Source organism: Rosa chinensis, chromosome 6, assembly GCF_002994745.2.
Source record: "Rosa chinensis cultivar Old Blush chromosome 6, RchiOBHm-V2, whole genome shotgun sequence".
Classification (NCBI taxonomy): domain Eukaryota; kingdom Viridiplantae; phylum Streptophyta; class Magnoliopsida; order Rosales; family Rosaceae; genus Rosa; species Rosa chinensis.
This window is the reverse complement of record NC_037093.1, coordinates 59,899,998-59,915,991: the sequence shown is the minus strand read 5'-3', so window position 1 is coordinate 59,915,991 and position 15,994 is coordinate 59,899,998. Positions and strand designations below refer to the sequence as shown.

Sequence of the window (15,994 nt, the reverse complement as noted above, 5' to 3'; positions counted from 1 at the left end):
TGCAGTTGCACATTGCGCAAAAGGAGATGCAGCGAGCCACCGTCCATTGGTTTGGCCTCCAGCTGCTGAGTGAGATATGTGCTTCCTAATTTCAGTTGCTGCAGCCTCCGGTGCAGTCCACGGTCTGCACAGGGGTCTGAAGGCCCAACGGCCCTTTGGGTTGAAGGAGTGAATCCTTGGTTATTTGATCTATCCAGAAAACATTTAGTCATTAGTTAATGTGGTTTTAGACTGTTGTGTGCAGCTGAACGACTTGAAGGAGCTAGAATTTTTGTACAACTCTGGCTAGTATTTCAATACAACTCTCTCTCTCTCTCACCAGTATTTCAGTATAACTCTAACTAGTATTTCTATACAAGTCTCTCTCACTACGATAGTACTGTTGTACTCACAGAGTAGTTAACATACAATGGAGAATTGTAAATACACCTATTATAAGGGAAAGATGAATGGAGATGATGGTGAAGGTGGAGGGAGGAGAAATTGGCGAACAAGATTATTGGAGCTAGGGATGGAGTTGAATAGTATTATCAATTTAGTGAGGTTGGGGCAAAATAAGACAATGCCAAGGTATAGTAGCCACATATCAAAGTAAAAGCTTGCACAAAATCACCACAGCAGTGTAATATTTGCCGCCGACTCCCAAACCAGAGGAGAGAGGTTAGGTTCGTACCTTTCATATCCTTCAGAAGCCGGCACCACATAGAGGATATCGAATCTAACTACGATGTCTGATCTACTAAACCCGTACAAGTCCATTTGAAACTGTCATGCATAATTCTCTTTGACAAGCGGAAAACTAGAGCAATTGGAAAAGACAAACCATATGGTTTACACTACACTACTAATTTGAGATAGAGTTGAAAACTGCTACATGCAAATGCTTGCAGTACACAGCTGCTAACTGCTAAGCATAACTGAGTCTGACACGAGATCACTAATAAGTAGTAACAAAAGATAAATGAGATGGTAAATTTATGGGGCAAAAGAATTAAACAAATTATAGGTTCAACAAAATTCAATTGCTGAAGCCTGAGTGAAGCATAAGTATGCTGTTAGATGGTCTGGAGTGGAAAATATACAACCTAGTAAAAACCAGCTGATGGAGTATCTTCCAATAATAACGACAAGGATCTTGAATTTATCTTCCACAATAAGAGAAAGTAAGATATGTCAATGTAGAAACAAGAAAGATGAACAATTTTTATAGATTCAATTGAACAATTGAACAATTGAGCAACTGAAAGATTCAATTTAACAAAAAAGAAATGAAAACTAAAATCTTGAGAAAAAACATTAAGAAATGACTGCAAATAATGATGCAGTAGCAATGTGTTTCCATTAGTAAAACACAGCCACATGGTACAGTAAATGACAACTGTGATAATCATACATATAGGAAAATATTTATACTTCAGATATCTGAAGATGTCACCATATTCAAACCTGACAACATTCAACCCACAGACCAATGTCAGGAAAAGTCTTCTTTCTCATCCCAAGTACAACAATCAAAGACTACAGTGATCCCTTGGAGTAATCTGGAACATGTAACATGCCAATATTAGCATCAGTAATGAAACTTTAGAACTCTAACATTAATGGCAAGTTGAGGAATCGTGATAACTCACCCATCTCACCATGGATTCCAGTAGTGTCAATCATTTCTTTCAACCCTTATCTTGAAGAGGATTATTCATGTTCTGAATGGTACTACTACCTTTTGAACCAATACAAGGGGTAAGAGGTGGAAAAGAAGGCACAGCCTTCAGTATGAACTTGCGGCCACTTCTCAAGCCCCCTGAAGAGCTTGTACCAAGCTCATGATTGTGGCTGTGAGGAGGAGAAACACGCTTCTTATTTGGGGAGCTCACTTTCACCGACTTGATGGGGATAGAAGTGTCCTTCAATATCTCAGGTGTATCATCTTGCAGGAGGTCGTGATTGCCCTTTTCAGAGTCAAAACCTTGAAATGATTTCATCCCACCGAACCGATGCATTGGGGTGACTGGTGAACTACGCCAATGAAGAGAACTACCTGACAAGAGACAGTGACTTCCAGGGCGCAGCTGAACTTGTGAAGCATTTGTCAAATCCCTTGTTGTCAATGATGCCGAAGAAGTTATGGCCAATGACCCAGGACCGGACAGTGGAGTAAGATGGCATGTCGTGGGGACTGCATAGCATCTTGGTGAAGTAGTCTCCAAACCAATGTTCTCGTAATCCTCTCGCCAATCATAAGAACCCACGTCCAACAATCCTTTACTTGTGTCCATAAGATTGTCACTGTTCTCTGAATTTCTCTGAGGAGATCTTGTTGAATTTTTGTGATGTGATATGATGGTAAGAGCTGATTGAGGAGATGGACGGCATATTGCCGGAAGGACCCTGGATTTTGATACATTATGTGTATCACTGAAAAAAAAAATGTAAGAAGCAATCAAAAAATAATTAGGAATCAAACAATGACATAGCAATTCAAGATTACTGTGACATCAAAATCTAGAATCTTACTCAAAGCATTGCAATGATGGTGTCAACGGAGTGAGGCTGGGTGAATCATTTGAATCTTTCCTTGTTGCCACCATTTGCAGCTTCTCATCAAATGTGCTTTCTCTTATTTCCGTGCCATCTTTGTCACTAATCACTTCTTCGGACACACCAGAATCCACGTCAACAAACTCTATAGCAAATAAGCTTATGTTAGAAAAGGACATTAACTGATCTCAGGGGTAAGAACAAATTTTGCAAAGTTATTCCAAGATATTGCTGCAAAGATCAATTAACTTCTTCCACTCAATACTGTGAGTGCATTCAAATTCACAAAATACTCATCTTTGTAGTAGAAGAAGCTAAATGGGAAGTGCCAATAGCATCACCCTAAAAGGAACTCCTAATATAAGATAAACACCATAAACTACATAATATGGGATAATGTCCTATTCTGAGATAGTCTTGCGTGCTATGTTTTAAATTTCCAATACCACTGGTTGAGTGGAATCATGTCTGAAAGTGTGGTCCTGATTGCTGTTGAAAAGTTAACAATATAGCATACCAGACTATCTAGCAAGAATATTACTCTTGAATATTCTTTTATTACCCAAGTGCAATGAGTAAAGCTAAAAGTTCATAGCATGGAAGTGGAAAACAAAATTTATTAGTGTAGAGCCTTACCTCCCCTCTTGCCATAAGCATTTTGACATCCTTCACACCGGCATCCATTGGAGCATCCTACACTAGCCTTTAAGACAAAGGAATTTAAGAATTTAGGATCAGTTGAAAGGAGCAAGATAACAATATGCAGCATAGAAATATGGAAACGACATTCAAGACCTGATAACATTCACAATATTTTTTCAGACACATTGACTTTTTGCAATTGCACCCTCTTTTATGTCTTGCCGAGGCTGGTGTGAATTGACTCTCATCTTCCTGTCATGGACACTTGAAATCAAGTTTCTAAAGAAAGGAATATATTAATTAATAAGTGAAAGTGTTTGCTACCAAAGTATTAGTGGAAACTCACTTACACGCTCTACAACCTTGGGAGCAAATGCAAGAGGGTTACGGGATTCTATTTTTTGTCTTGTCTCAAGAACCGTATCTTCATACTCGGGTCTGTTAAAGCACTCTTGGCAAGCACAAGTTGTGTCACAATAGATTCCAGCAGAAAAACAATCACAGTAACTGCAAAAAAGAAGAGTGTATTACCAAGTGACATAAAAATGTGCACTCATAGATTTAGTTCAAAAAAAAGTGGATCAACCTACAGTTTCAAGCATTTGGTCTTCCTGCAGTTGCAGCGCTTACACCCATCACTATCAATATTTCTCGATGCTCTTTTCCTGGAGAATCACTAACACATGTTAACACCACAGACAAAAGAAAGAATTGTACCACACCACATGAAAGCACATGACACAGACCTCTTCGTGTTTGGGCTAGATTGGTTGCACTCTTCGTAACTGTCTATACTGTGAGAATCAGATATCCTAATCTCATGTATAGGCCCATGATGCTCAAATTCCACAGAGTGGGGAGACTGGGTAGTGGCAGAACTTGCAGCAACTGAAGTCTCAGTTTCATTCCTCCAGTCTACACCACCAGCAGAATCTTTCTCAACCACATTCAATGAATTAGGACAGCGCCTTACATTAATAGATGCTGAGTTCATAACTTGCACACCCATGTAGCGGTCTGCTAATTTTATGCTTGTTGCACCACGAACCACTGATGCAGCATTGACAATACTGTTTAAATGCAAGCCAATACCGGATGGCTTAGAAACAGTTAAACGAGATTTTCCAGTACTCCGAGGTGGCAATGAGGCTGCCGTCTGTGTCTTCGTAGAAGTTATTAAGTCCACATAAGGTGATTCCACCATCTCTGATTCTACAGTGCTGGTAGGTGGTTCTGAATTGCTAACCTTCTCTAAAAGACTCAAAGAACCGTCCCCTTTGCCACTAGTACAAGGAGGAGCCTCTTCAAACCGAAGGCAACGTCTCTGCATGTCACATTGGTTATTCCTTGCCTTATTGATCTTACAATTATTCTAGTATAAGAAGGACAAATCCTAGCATGATCCCATACTGAAAAGAAAAGGTGTGCTCCTATTTCAGGCCCTATGCTGGCAATGTCGTAAAATGAAAACGTTTTATCATACCAAATAAATCCAGCCGGCCTTACTTGCATTACACTGAAGGAATTATACTTCCAGCAACCAAAGAAATGAAAAAAAAAAAAAAAAAAGGTTGATGCAGAAATCATGCTAACTAGAAACACATCTTGACATTCTTTTCAAAGATTATAGAGAAAAAATGTGTTCAAAAAAAAAAAAAAAAAGAGATTCTTGAATCCAAAAGAGCTGTCCATAAGAGACCGCAAGCTGGTGCATATAATTCAGGTGTATTATCATACCTTAGAAGCATGCATTACAGCGTTTTCAATTCGTCTATTTGGAATTGAACCAGCATTCTCATCTTCATACAGCTGACCATTATGCAAAGCTCCAGCTAGAGATGGAGGGCAGTAATCATAATCATCCTGATGTTCACCTCTTAGACCCTGTAACTTAAGAAGTCGTGGTTACATGTAAGAAAAGGCATGGGAACGGTCATATCATATCTTATCAAATAAAGTAGGTCCATTCACTTTTTGTTTTTTGTGTATTGTAAAAGGAAGAAACAATTACCCGATCAAGAAATTCTTGGTAATATTCTCTCCTGAAAGCATTGTCAACAGATAAAGAAGATTCGATATTTGTGCATTCGTTAAATCGTAATTCATCATTCCTTTGCTTTTCACTCCTTGTCAACTTTGCAATAAATGTTTGCTTTCCTTGATTGTACTCATGAGCCTGCTCCGTTGTCATAAAAGGTGCCTGAGCTTCCGTTCTTGAGTTGGTTGCATTATCATTTTTGTTGCCAAGTGTTAATGTGAGTTCCTTGGACTTGATTAAGCCACTTCTTGATGGCTCCAGCACACTGCTAGAATGTTCCAAATGTGGATTGACTGATTGATCAGAATTCACACAGTCCACCTCAGTGGAATCAGCCAAGTATTCATCTACAAACCCTGAGGAGCTACAAGGATGAGTTTCCACAAAATTTTTGGTCTTGCAGTCTCTAGTGTCAGTAATCAAGCCCAACTGCAATTGTGTCAAAGGTTTCACAGGGTCCGCTGCACTATCAGCAAACTCCTTGCCTTCATCATGAGTTTTAGGTATTCCTGCACCGGATAATTCTGAGTGTTGAGAGCGCCTGATGAGAATCGCAAATATTTAACGTGTTAGATACCAAGCAAACACAAATGATTCAATAAGAAAATAGAAATAAAACTCGAGTAATCTCAGACCTCTTTAGGAAACTCGTCTCAGTGTATGGATTTACTCGTGGTGATGTAAACACAAGAGGAGGAGAGCTAAGTCCGGGGAACGCTGGTGCTATATGTGTAGCCTTCACAGTCTTTATTGGGGACAGATTGTTGATAAAACTAAAAACAGGCGACTCCTGAGTCAAAGAACAACGAAAGTATGAATAACAGATTTATGGTCTACAAAGATTGACAATGTTCATTTCTGAAATAAAAGTCACAAATTCAACAAAATGACACTTCCCTACACCAACAAAAACAGTAGTTCAGATAAGGCAATCATTTTTTAAGTTCCGAGAACAAGTACTCCCATCATTCATTTAACCTCCTACACTAACAGCCCTCTACATGATATAAAAAGGAAATTGAGTTTCGGTGTGAGCCCGGGAATCCTTGTAGTATTGCAATCACTAAAAGCACTCACATAAATGAAGTTCTGATCATTTTCTAATGGAAGATTGTAAAACGAAAACGAGCAACAAACACATTAGACATAGCTTTCAATATCTCCAAAGAACTCAAACTCAATCGTTTGCTAACCAATCACTCAATCATAAACCCTAAAATCACTTGAAAACAAATTGAACTACTCCAAACACCACAGAACCCTCCAATTCAAGCACAAACTACCAACCCAGTCCATCAATTGCAAAATCGAGAAACCAAAAGAAACAACAGGTAAAGATCTGCAGCAGAGGTCAGAAATCCACACAAAACCCCAAGTAGAAGAAGAGAATCGAAAAGCTTAAGCGGAAATTTGAAGTGAAATTGAGATTACTTGAACTGGAGGAGAGTCGGATGAGGGTGAGGCTGTGGCTTTGGTTTTGGTGAAATCAGGAGAATCCATGATGGTGTGAAACCCTAACCGACTGCATTTTTTGTTAGTCCAACTTTTACTAATTAAGCCTCCACTTCTCTGGAACTGAGTTTGCTACAAAATGAGAACATTTTTAGATTGCGAAAATCAGGTTTTTTTGTTTTTGTTTTTTTTGTTTTGTTTTTGGTTTTGTTTTTTTTTTTTCTTTTTTCTTTTTTTCTGGCTATTGAAGGAGACGTTTATTGGAACGGCGGGATTTTAAATCACAAGCGGGAAGTGTGTGTAATTTTATGTGAACTCGACCGCATTTGGGCTCTGGGCTGATGTAATGGATTTGGGCTGGGCTGTGGCTTAATGAGCTAGATGTTTGAGTGACACCAAAGAGCAGTTGGTGGGTAAACTGATCAACATGTTCCAGTTAGCTATCATGATGACAAAGTCAAAGGATTCTTTCTTTAGAATTTGCACAGTATGTAACTATGAAACTAAACTTCTTGATAATTTAGGATTAAATTCATGGTAAGGTTCATTATTGTGGGATAAAAAAAATATATATGTATAAGATATGTACTTCATAAATTTGAATTATATTGTCATGGAGCCAAAACTTTTTTTATGGGTTAAATACTGTTTACTCCCTTAATTTTCAGGGAAAAAACAGTTCAGTCTCTCCTTTTTTAATTTTACACGTTTACTCCCTCATCTCTCAATTTTGGACCAATAAGTCAATTCTGTTACTCTCCGTTCAAAAATTCAGTTAAATTGCTGACGTGGCAGTCATTCCGCAGCAAAATATCTATTATACCCTCACTTCCTTTTTTTTTTTTTCCTTAATTTATTAATTTTTCTCTTTTTTCTTTAATTTTAAATTTTTCTCTTTTTTATTTTCTTTCCTCTCTTTTTTATCTTCTGCTTACCCATTTCCCTTCCTTCATTCTCTCTCTTCTCCTCCACCTCCATCTTCATCATGAGCTCCATTGTTCAGAGCCTCCAGAAGAGAATGCCCACAAACCAAGGCACCCTACCCGTCTCCCAGGGATCCGGCCTCGACCAGGCTTTGGCTCTCCGACGAAGGCTCTCGTCCCTCTCCCTCAAGTTCCAGCCCATCTCCTCCCTGACCACCACTTAGCCCTGCCATGGGCGAGTATATCGCCATTAAGAGATGGTGGGACTGGGGCTGAACTTGGGTCCTCTCCAGAAAACTCATCTTCGCTCAGGATCTGGAGATGAACGAAAAGGAGATAAGATTCTCAGTTTCGACAACAGAGGCAGCTGGCGACGAGTCTTCTTCAAGGTCCAGGCCGAGCTTCGGAAGATCATGAGCTCCGACAACCTCACTACTCCTCCTCAAACTTATAGGCCGCTGGCGAAAAGGATTTGGGAGCCCAAAACACCATAGCCTACGTAATCCCAATTTGGAATTGGAATCATACAAATGGGTCCTCTGTATCTTCACCTGAAAATCCATTTCTTGATCTAAATCATTGTTTGATTCTTTTGTGGTTGATTTGGGGATTTAGGGTTTCAATTCGGGTTATTTTGGATTGGGTCTCGATTTGAGTTTGGGGTAATAGTGTTTCTTGGAGAGCCTGCATTACTAGTGGAGGAGAAATTGGTCTACAGAAGTGGAAATCAAAAGCGCTACTGTTGAAGCCAAAGTTTCTAGCTCTCTTGCCGAGGAAGAGAAGAAAGAAGAGAAGGGAAAAAAAAAAAATGAAGAGAGAGATGGAAGATTGGGCGATCTGATTTTCTGAGGAAGATTGGGAAACAGAAAGATGGAGAGAGAGCTGGAAGAAGAAGAGGTAAACAGCACCAAAAAAAGAGAGGGTATAATAGACATTTTGTTGTGAAAAGATGCCACGTTAGCCACTTAACGACAATTTAACTGGCAAGTTAACGGACTGGACCTATTGGTCTAAAATTGAGAGATGAGGGAGTAAACGTGTCAAATTAAAAAGGGAGAGACTGAACTGTTTTTTCCCTAAAAGTTCATGGAGTAAACAGTATTTAATATTTTTTAAATTATTTTTTACTTTAAAAATAGCCTTAGTTTTGTATTTCCGTATGATCCTGATCCGAATGTGTTGTATATGAAGCTCATTGTGGCATGAAATTGGCACAAATATGAGTCTTAGACAAAGCTTAAATTTTTTCACTCTTTATGTCAAGATACCACTAGTTTCATTTTCATTTTTTCTCTCAAATTCTAAATTCTTACAAAAAATGCATGCATTTGAGGAAGGGTTGACCAATATTTTGAAGACCTAGTAGTCTAGTACAAGACAGAGAACTGACAGAAGCATCTTCCTAGCTATATAGGGCAACCTTCAAGCTAGCTAGAAAGGATGTTTTTGACCGACAAAAGAAAATTTAAATTATTCCCAAAACACAATATAGATATATTATACACAATAATTTTGATTCCCTGGAAAATCAAATACCTGGTTCTAGCCGACTTATATACATTCTATTCTTTCATTCCAGAATAAATAACCGGTAAATACATAGTTGACTAATTAACATACACATATACACTTATCGGGGTATATATATGTAGGGAATGATCATATTGTATATAGAGTAATAAAAAAACTAGCTAGCTTGCTGGGTCTTCTTCTTCATCCTCTATTTTGATCAGTTCATTTCTAGCTAGCTTAGACTCTCTAATGGCAATGGCTCTTCCTCTTATTATTTGCTTGATATTATTCTCAAGCTTGTTTCCATTTCCATGCCGTGCAATCACAGACACGCTCACAGCTTCAGACTCGTTGAGCGACAACCAAACGCTGGTTTCTGCAGGCGGAGTCTTCGTCCTTGGCTTCTTCATCGATAGCTCTTCAGGTAATCACTATCTAGGTATATGGCTGAGAGCTGATGCAAAGAGAGTTGTTTGGGTTGCCTACCGTGAAATACCTATATTGGACTCTTCCGGCGTGCTTCAAATCCGGTCAGGGAATCTGGTTGTCTCCGACCGACGACAACTGCAGCTCATAGTCAACTCGGGAAACGTTGCCACCACCACCAACACGAGTGCAACACTTCTTGATACGGGAAATCTTGTGCTCAAGGATGAAAATACAGGTACGTAGTACAAAATTTTCTTCCTGAATCGACTTCGATGCTCTCGTCTTTCGCTTCACAGTCCCAAATTATTTGTTAAGCAAAAGAAGATAACAATCTATATTTGCAAGTTGTTAAGAGTTGACCCGAGTGACGTACTAATTAATGAGAGTAATGAATGAGTTAGGGTTAAGATAGGTTGGAAGTTCGGTCATTTCTAATATTGTTATATGTGTTTATACATCATGATATCAATTTTCGACAACTTATGTTTCTTGAAAGTAGTTAACTAGGAAGGAGAGACCCTTAACATGTTTTTTTATTTTTTTTTCTTGACAAAAAAACAAATAAATAAAAAACCACTGGAACTACAACTAGGCGATTATGTTTAAGAATTTCGCTTCGTCATTAATTATTACCGCATCGTTGATCATTAATCCAAGCCGATTGCAGGTACCACTGTATGGCAAAGCTTCGATGCACCAACTGATACATATCTTCCGGGGATGAAAGTTGGGTTGTTTGGCCTAAACACAAGCCAACAAAGCTTTCGGATTCTCACTTCCTGGGAAAGCGCTCAAAACCCTAGTCGTGGCCTCTTCACCTTCTCGCTGGATAGAATAGACTTCACTAAAATTGATGTTTGGCGAGGAGATGGACTCCAAATGCATATCGCTTTTTGGGACGGACATGATCTCCGGTTCATTTTCGAGAACACAACCGCAAACAATGATTACAACTTTAGCTACACTTCCATTAATGGAAGTGAAGCCTACTACACTTTTAGCCACAACAAGAAGTATGACCTCATGTGGTTTGTAATGGCTTCAACAGGAAACCTAGACCAGTACTTCATGGTGAATGGGAAGATTACTTCTACGAGTCATGCTTTGTGTGAAGATTCAAGTGGTGGTAATAGTGGAAAGTGCTTGACTTCTTTACCACCTATGTGTGGTAATACTTTTGACCAGACGAATGGTTCGTTGCCGTCGACGGTTAAGGTTGACTCAATTAATATAGGGGCTAATGATTGTGAGACTTTGTGCAAGAGCAATTGTTCTTGTACTGCATATGTTTCAGTTCAGAATGATCAATCGGTTTGTCAGCTTTATTATGGGAGTAAACAGGAGTTGATGAAGATGATGGAGATAGGGCCAGGGACTATCAACGTGCGTGTTTCTGCTAATACAAGTGGTACGTAAATACTTCAATCTCTTCAAAATCACGGACCAAGAATCCATTTGTTTTGACTTGAAAGGATTTCAATTTCGACTTTTTATTTAGTTTAAAAGTGAAAATTTCTAGGAGTTTCACGAACAAAATTTATCAGTGCAGATGTGTCATTCCAAAAAAGTTGCCATTCGATATGATTAAAAGATGCAACATATACTCTATACTCTACTATCGAATAGTCTATCATATTATGTTATAATATTCTTAGATATCAACTGAATCACGTTAACTGAAGATAACCCATATTTTACTAGGTCTACATTCCTAGTTTGAAATAAAACAATGGAAATCAGACTTTTATATCAAGTGCAGTTATTTACTAGGATCAATGGTGGCGATAGATTAATGAATTTATATTCTTATCTTGGTGCATTTTTTGGTCAAACAATCATGTTCTTTATGTATAATGCGCTATGTGCTTAATAATTTGGAATTGCTTCGTTTGCAATTGTTTGACTTTATGTGAATCAATGTGCGTTTTATGTGTGACGACTATAGATAAATATTGCGACAAGAAAATGATTAATCTGACATGATATATATATATATATATATATATTCCTGTTCAATAGCGTAGCTACTGTTCTATTCTAAGATATTTCTATCTGAAAACACAATGCAGCGCGATGGCGGCCTAGCTTTCAATATTATAAAGCTGGTTCTGAGTTGATCATAATATGCTTACGAGTTACAGATAATAAGAAATGGTCAACCCAGACTAGGTCAACATTCAAGACTTCAAAATTAGAGCTAATCCCTTATAGACTTCAAAACAATAAGAATTCACCGAAACCAATCCCTTTCTCTGTCATGGATTGTTGGTAAAGATCGACATGAGTAAAATTAGAGCTAATTCCTTATATTTTTTAACTGCACTTTATTGCTCGATCCTGGCTTTCTTGTGCAGCAAGAAATTATTTCGAAACTAACCAGCACAAAAATGGTTGCATTGTGTTCACTCCGGTTTCAGATGGTAAGAAGTGGAAAAGGTGGTTGACTATCGTGCTCCCGGTGGTTTTCCTATCGGCTCTTATTTCAGTCTTCTCATTCTGTTATCTACGTTGGAGAAGAGGACCTCAAGGTTTGAGATAACTTGAAAATTTTCAATTCATTTCTTTTGTATTAATCTGTCAAAAACAGGATGGAAACAAAATCTGATGTGACAACACCTGCCCATTTTTTGTCTTAATTAACTCTTCGGTTAACAACACCTTGAGTTCATTTAAGCTCCACGTTGTACACTATGAATCGATTCTTGGGTTATCAGAAATTTGTATACAGAAAATTTGTATAATGTATATATTTGTTGCCATGATGTAACAGGAATTAGTAGGCGAGAAGGGATTATCATTTCGGATGAAGTGAGATTATTCCAAATTGGCTCCACCAATGCCTCACCAATTCAGTATGATCTAGCTAGGGTTGCCAATATGATGGAATTGAGCAGATCACAGAAGGATCAAGAACTGCCATTCTTTACTTTCTCTGCCATACAAACTGCAACAAATGACTTTGCAAAGGCTAATAAACTAGGGGAAGGTGGATTTGGGCCTGTCTACAAGGTAATGCATCAATTTGGACTCTCCAAATTATGCGAGTGTCTCATTGACTTCGTGTATTTTTGACATGATGTACGTTTGGTGAACAAGTTCGCATCCTATCTTTAGAGTACAGTTTCTTAATGAACCTAAGGGCCGGGTTTATATATTTTTTGGCAAATGCAGGGGAAGCTATTAGAAGGACAGGAAATTGCAGTGAAAAGGTTGTCTGAACTGTCGAGGCAAGGGTTGGAGGAGTTCAAAAACGAGGTCTTAGTCATTTGTAAGCTCCAACACAGGAACCTGGTTAGGATCTTGGGGTGCTGCATTGAAGGAGAAGAAAGTATACTAGTTTATGAGTACATGCCCAACAAAAGCTTAGATTCCTTCATTTTTGGTATGTGAAAGATCTCTTTTTTAGCTTTGAACATGTTCCATGCCTCCTGTTTTTGATACATTTGTTCCATTTTCATTATAAATATGGGTGCAGATCCAGCCAAACGGGTGCTTTTGGATTGGAAAAAGCGCATGAACATTATTGATGGGATTTCTCAAGGCCTTCTATATCTTCACAAATACTCCAGATTACGGATCATTCACCGCGATCTAAAGACCAGCAATATTTTGCTAGACAGCGACATGAACCCCAAAATTTCTGATTTTGGCATGGCAAGGATTTTTGGGGACAATGACACTAGAGGAAAAACAAACCGTGTTGTTGGTACATTGTGAGTCAAACATTTAGAAGCATGTAATTCTCTTATGATCTTCTTTGATTTAGTTTTTAATGCATATAGTCTATGATTCTCAGTGGTTACATGTCTCCGGAGTATGCCATGGGCGGCCTATTTTCTGAAAAATCAGATGTGTTTAGCTTCGGGGTGATCTTATTAGAGGTCATTAGTGGGAAGAAGAACATTCCATTTTTTGAGTCTGATCAAGCTAGTCTAAACTTACTTGGCAATGTAAGCAAGAAATAGCAATCACTTTTCTACATGTAAGTGTGCATTTTTTTTCTACTTATCAAGATTTGTGAAATTGGTTTGTTATACTTCAGGCCTGGAATTTATGGAATGAAGGCAAGAGCATGGAGTTACTGGATTCAGCACTGGTTGCATCTTGTTCCAGCAGTGAAGTTATGAGGTGCATTCAGATGGGTCTTTTGTGCGTGCAAGAAAGAGCCATGGATCGACCTAATATGTCGGATGTGGCTTCGATGCTAAGCAATCAATCAATTCCTCTGCCTCTTCCAAAAGAACCTGCATTTTGGAGCCAGCTAAGTTCTACTGATGCAGATACATCTTCAAGCAGGCAAAGACATTACTCTACAATTGAGTCAACTCTAACTATTTCAGAAGTGCATGCAAGGTAGGAACTAGGAAGCTCAAGTGTTGTAGGCATTTTACCAAGTACTCCATCGAGTATAATACGTACTACTGTTTTGTTTGTTGTGATGAGTATTTTATTTATATAAAGTCATTTTGTTTTTGTTTTTTTTATTTTTTTGGTACGTGAGATCCATACACACGATGGGAAATTATAACATGATCCCCGATCATAGTACACATGATGGTTCGGAGTGATGTTATTGGCCCATATGATTTATAGTTAGGGATTTTGTCCATTTACCCCATTTCTAGGGATTTTTTTCTCACTTACCCCATTAAGTTTTTTTAATTCTCTCTTACCCAATACACTCTAAGGGAGTCTTCCCTAATACCTTTTTTTTTGTTTTTAATTTTTTTTTAATACCATTTTACCCTCACCCCCTTGTTACTTAGAGAGAGAGAGAGAAAAAATAGAAGAGAGAGAAACCATGGGAGACTTCCCCGGAGCCCGTCACCGGCAGCCGGAATCCGGTCACCGGCCGCCGGAATCCGGTCATCGGTCGCCGGATTCCGGTCACCGGTCGCCGGATTCCGGCCAACTTTCGCCGGAATCCGGCCAACTTTCGCCGGAATCCGGTCACCGGCTGTCGCCCACTAGAACTTGCTGAAAATCTCACCGGAAAGTTTTTTTGCCCCCAATAGACATCTATTGCCCCCTAATAGAGGGGTAATAGACGTCTATTGCCCCCCAATAGACGTCTATTGCCCCCCAATAGACGTCTATTGCCCCCCAATAGACGACTATCAGCCATGTATTGCCCCCCAGTAGACGTCTATTGCCCCCTAATAGACGTTTAGATTACCGAAATAGTAATTAATCTTCCTAAAACTACACAAATAAAACTTTGATTAAAGAAAAAACGAGGAGATTACATCAATTCAAAACATCTATTGCCCCCCAATAGAGGTCTATTGCCCCCAATAGACGACTATCAGCCATGTATTGCCCCCCAATAAAACTTTCAGTCACCAGAATAGGAACTAATCTTCTTAGATTTAGATAAATAAAACTTTGATTAAAGAAAAAAATGAGAATATTACATCAATTCAAAAAGTCTATTGCCCCCCAATAGACGCTTTAACAGACTTCTATTGCCCCAATAGAACATTTTTTTCCTTCATTTTTTCTTTCTTTCTAGGAATTCTGCACCATTTTATGAAAAAAAAAAACAGATAAATTGATCTGGGCACCCAGAGAAAAGCTCTGGGCACCCATGTCATCTTCTCCATTTTTGTTGCAGTCGAAACTGTGCCAAACCTGCCAAACTAGACTCGAATATAAGGAACCAACCATGAAGATCCGAATTCCAACAAGGCGAAGCCCTGACCGGGTCGGGTCGGCACCGTCGTCTCTAGCATAAGAGTCGCTGGTGATGATTTTGTGGTGGTGGTCCTTCTTGCGGTCCTCGGCTCCATGGCCGGCGTTGAGATTGTCAAAGAGGGAGTCGGTGCAGTTGACGGTGTCGCAGGTGGTGAAGCAGAGGCGGAGGCGCTCGGAGACGATCTCCAAAACTGGATCCAACAAAATCTCCTGGCCTCCACGACGACCCAACCCATTCCGGCGACGTTGCGAGCCTGGTGAGACCGGCGGCAGAATTTGAAAATGACGACGGAGGTGAGAGAAAGCAGATCGGAGAGGGATGAGAGAGAGAGAGAGAGAGAGAGAGAGAGAGAGACTGCAGATCGCAGAGGGATAGGGAGAGAGGAGAGAAAATTGATGGCATATGGATGTAATTCATTAATTAGATGGAGGGTAAAATTGTTATTTTAGTTCAAATTGGGTTAGTGGGAATTAAAATCTGTTGCTGGGGTAAGTGGGAAAAGTTTGGCTCATTTTGGGGCTTTTGGGCAAGGACCCTTATAGTTATTTCTTGGGTTAAATACTGTTTAGTACCATGTGGTATGGGCCAAAAATCGATTCAGTCCCTCGACTTTCAATTTCATCAAAAACACCTTCACAATATCATATTCTTGTCCAATAGGTCCCTCCGACTCAATTCCGTCAATTTTAGACGTTAAGTGCTGACATGACACTTCCAACTCATCAAAAGTGGGGCCCACATGGAAGTGAAATTTCCAAACTGACC

General features: G+C 39.2%; 2 protein-coding genes across 2 annotated transcripts; one reads left to right on the top strand and one right to left on the bottom strand.

The window, feature by feature from the left end:
* Window positions 1-1,230: 1,230 nt before the first annotated feature.
* Window positions 1,231-6,866, bottom strand: LOC112168747 (CRC domain-containing protein TSO1). Its single transcript, XM_024305653.2, has 12 exons — window positions 6,650-6,866; window positions 5,854-6,008; window positions 5,192-5,759; window positions 4,918-5,064; window positions 3,927-4,504; window positions 3,771-3,845; window positions 3,531-3,687; window positions 3,334-3,432; window positions 3,175-3,241; window positions 2,515-2,683; window positions 1,632-2,415; window positions 1,231-1,541 (listed from the first exon to the last, which is right to left on the bottom strand). Exons 1-11 carry the CDS (start codon window positions 6,716-6,718, stop codon window positions 1,671-1,673), a joined length of 2,829 nt encoding a protein of 942 aa, XP_024161421.1. The 5' UTR covers window positions 6,719-6,866; the 3' UTR covers window positions 1,231-1,541; window positions 1,632-1,670.
* A 2,415-nt stretch (window positions 6,867-9,281) lies between these two features.
* LOC112171968 (receptor-like serine/threonine-protein kinase SD1-8) lies at window positions 9,282-14,018 on the top strand. Its single transcript, XM_024309098.2, has 8 exons — window positions 9,282-9,769; window positions 10,202-10,942; window positions 11,952-12,062; window positions 12,305-12,543; window positions 12,706-12,916; window positions 13,010-13,247; window positions 13,331-13,484; window positions 13,577-14,018. The coding sequence occupies exons 1-8, from the start codon at window positions 9,355-9,357 to the stop codon at window positions 13,889-13,891; spliced, it is 2,424 nt and encodes an 807-aa protein (XP_024164866.1). The 5' UTR covers window positions 9,282-9,354; the 3' UTR covers window positions 13,892-14,018.
* The last annotated feature ends 1,976 nt before the right edge of the window (window positions 14,019-15,994 follow it).

Coding starts and splice junctions, on each gene's coding strand:
- LOC112168747 (XM_024305653.2), bottom strand. CDS start 6,718: ATGGATTCTCCTGATTTCACCAAAACCAAAGCCACAGCCTCACCCTCA. Junction 6,009..6,649: donor CCGACTCTCCTCCAGTTCAA/GTAATCTCAATT, acceptor TCTTTGACTCAG/GAGTCGCCTGTTTTTAGTTT. Junction 5,760..5,853: donor GAGACGAGTTTCCTAAAGAG/GTCTGAGATTAC, acceptor GATTCTCATCAG/GCGCTCTCAACACTCAGAAT.
- LOC112171968 (XM_024309098.2), top strand. CDS start 9,355: ATGGCAATGGCTCTTCCTCTTATTATTTGCTTGATATTATTCTCAAGC. Junction 10,943..11,951: donor TGTTTCTGCTAATACAAGTG/GTACGTAAATAC, acceptor CTCCGGTTTCAG/ATGGTAAGAAGTGGAAAAGG. Junction 12,063..12,304: donor TTGGAGAAGAGGACCTCAAG/GTTTGAGATAAC, acceptor ATGATGTAACAG/GAATTAGTAGGCGAGAAGGG.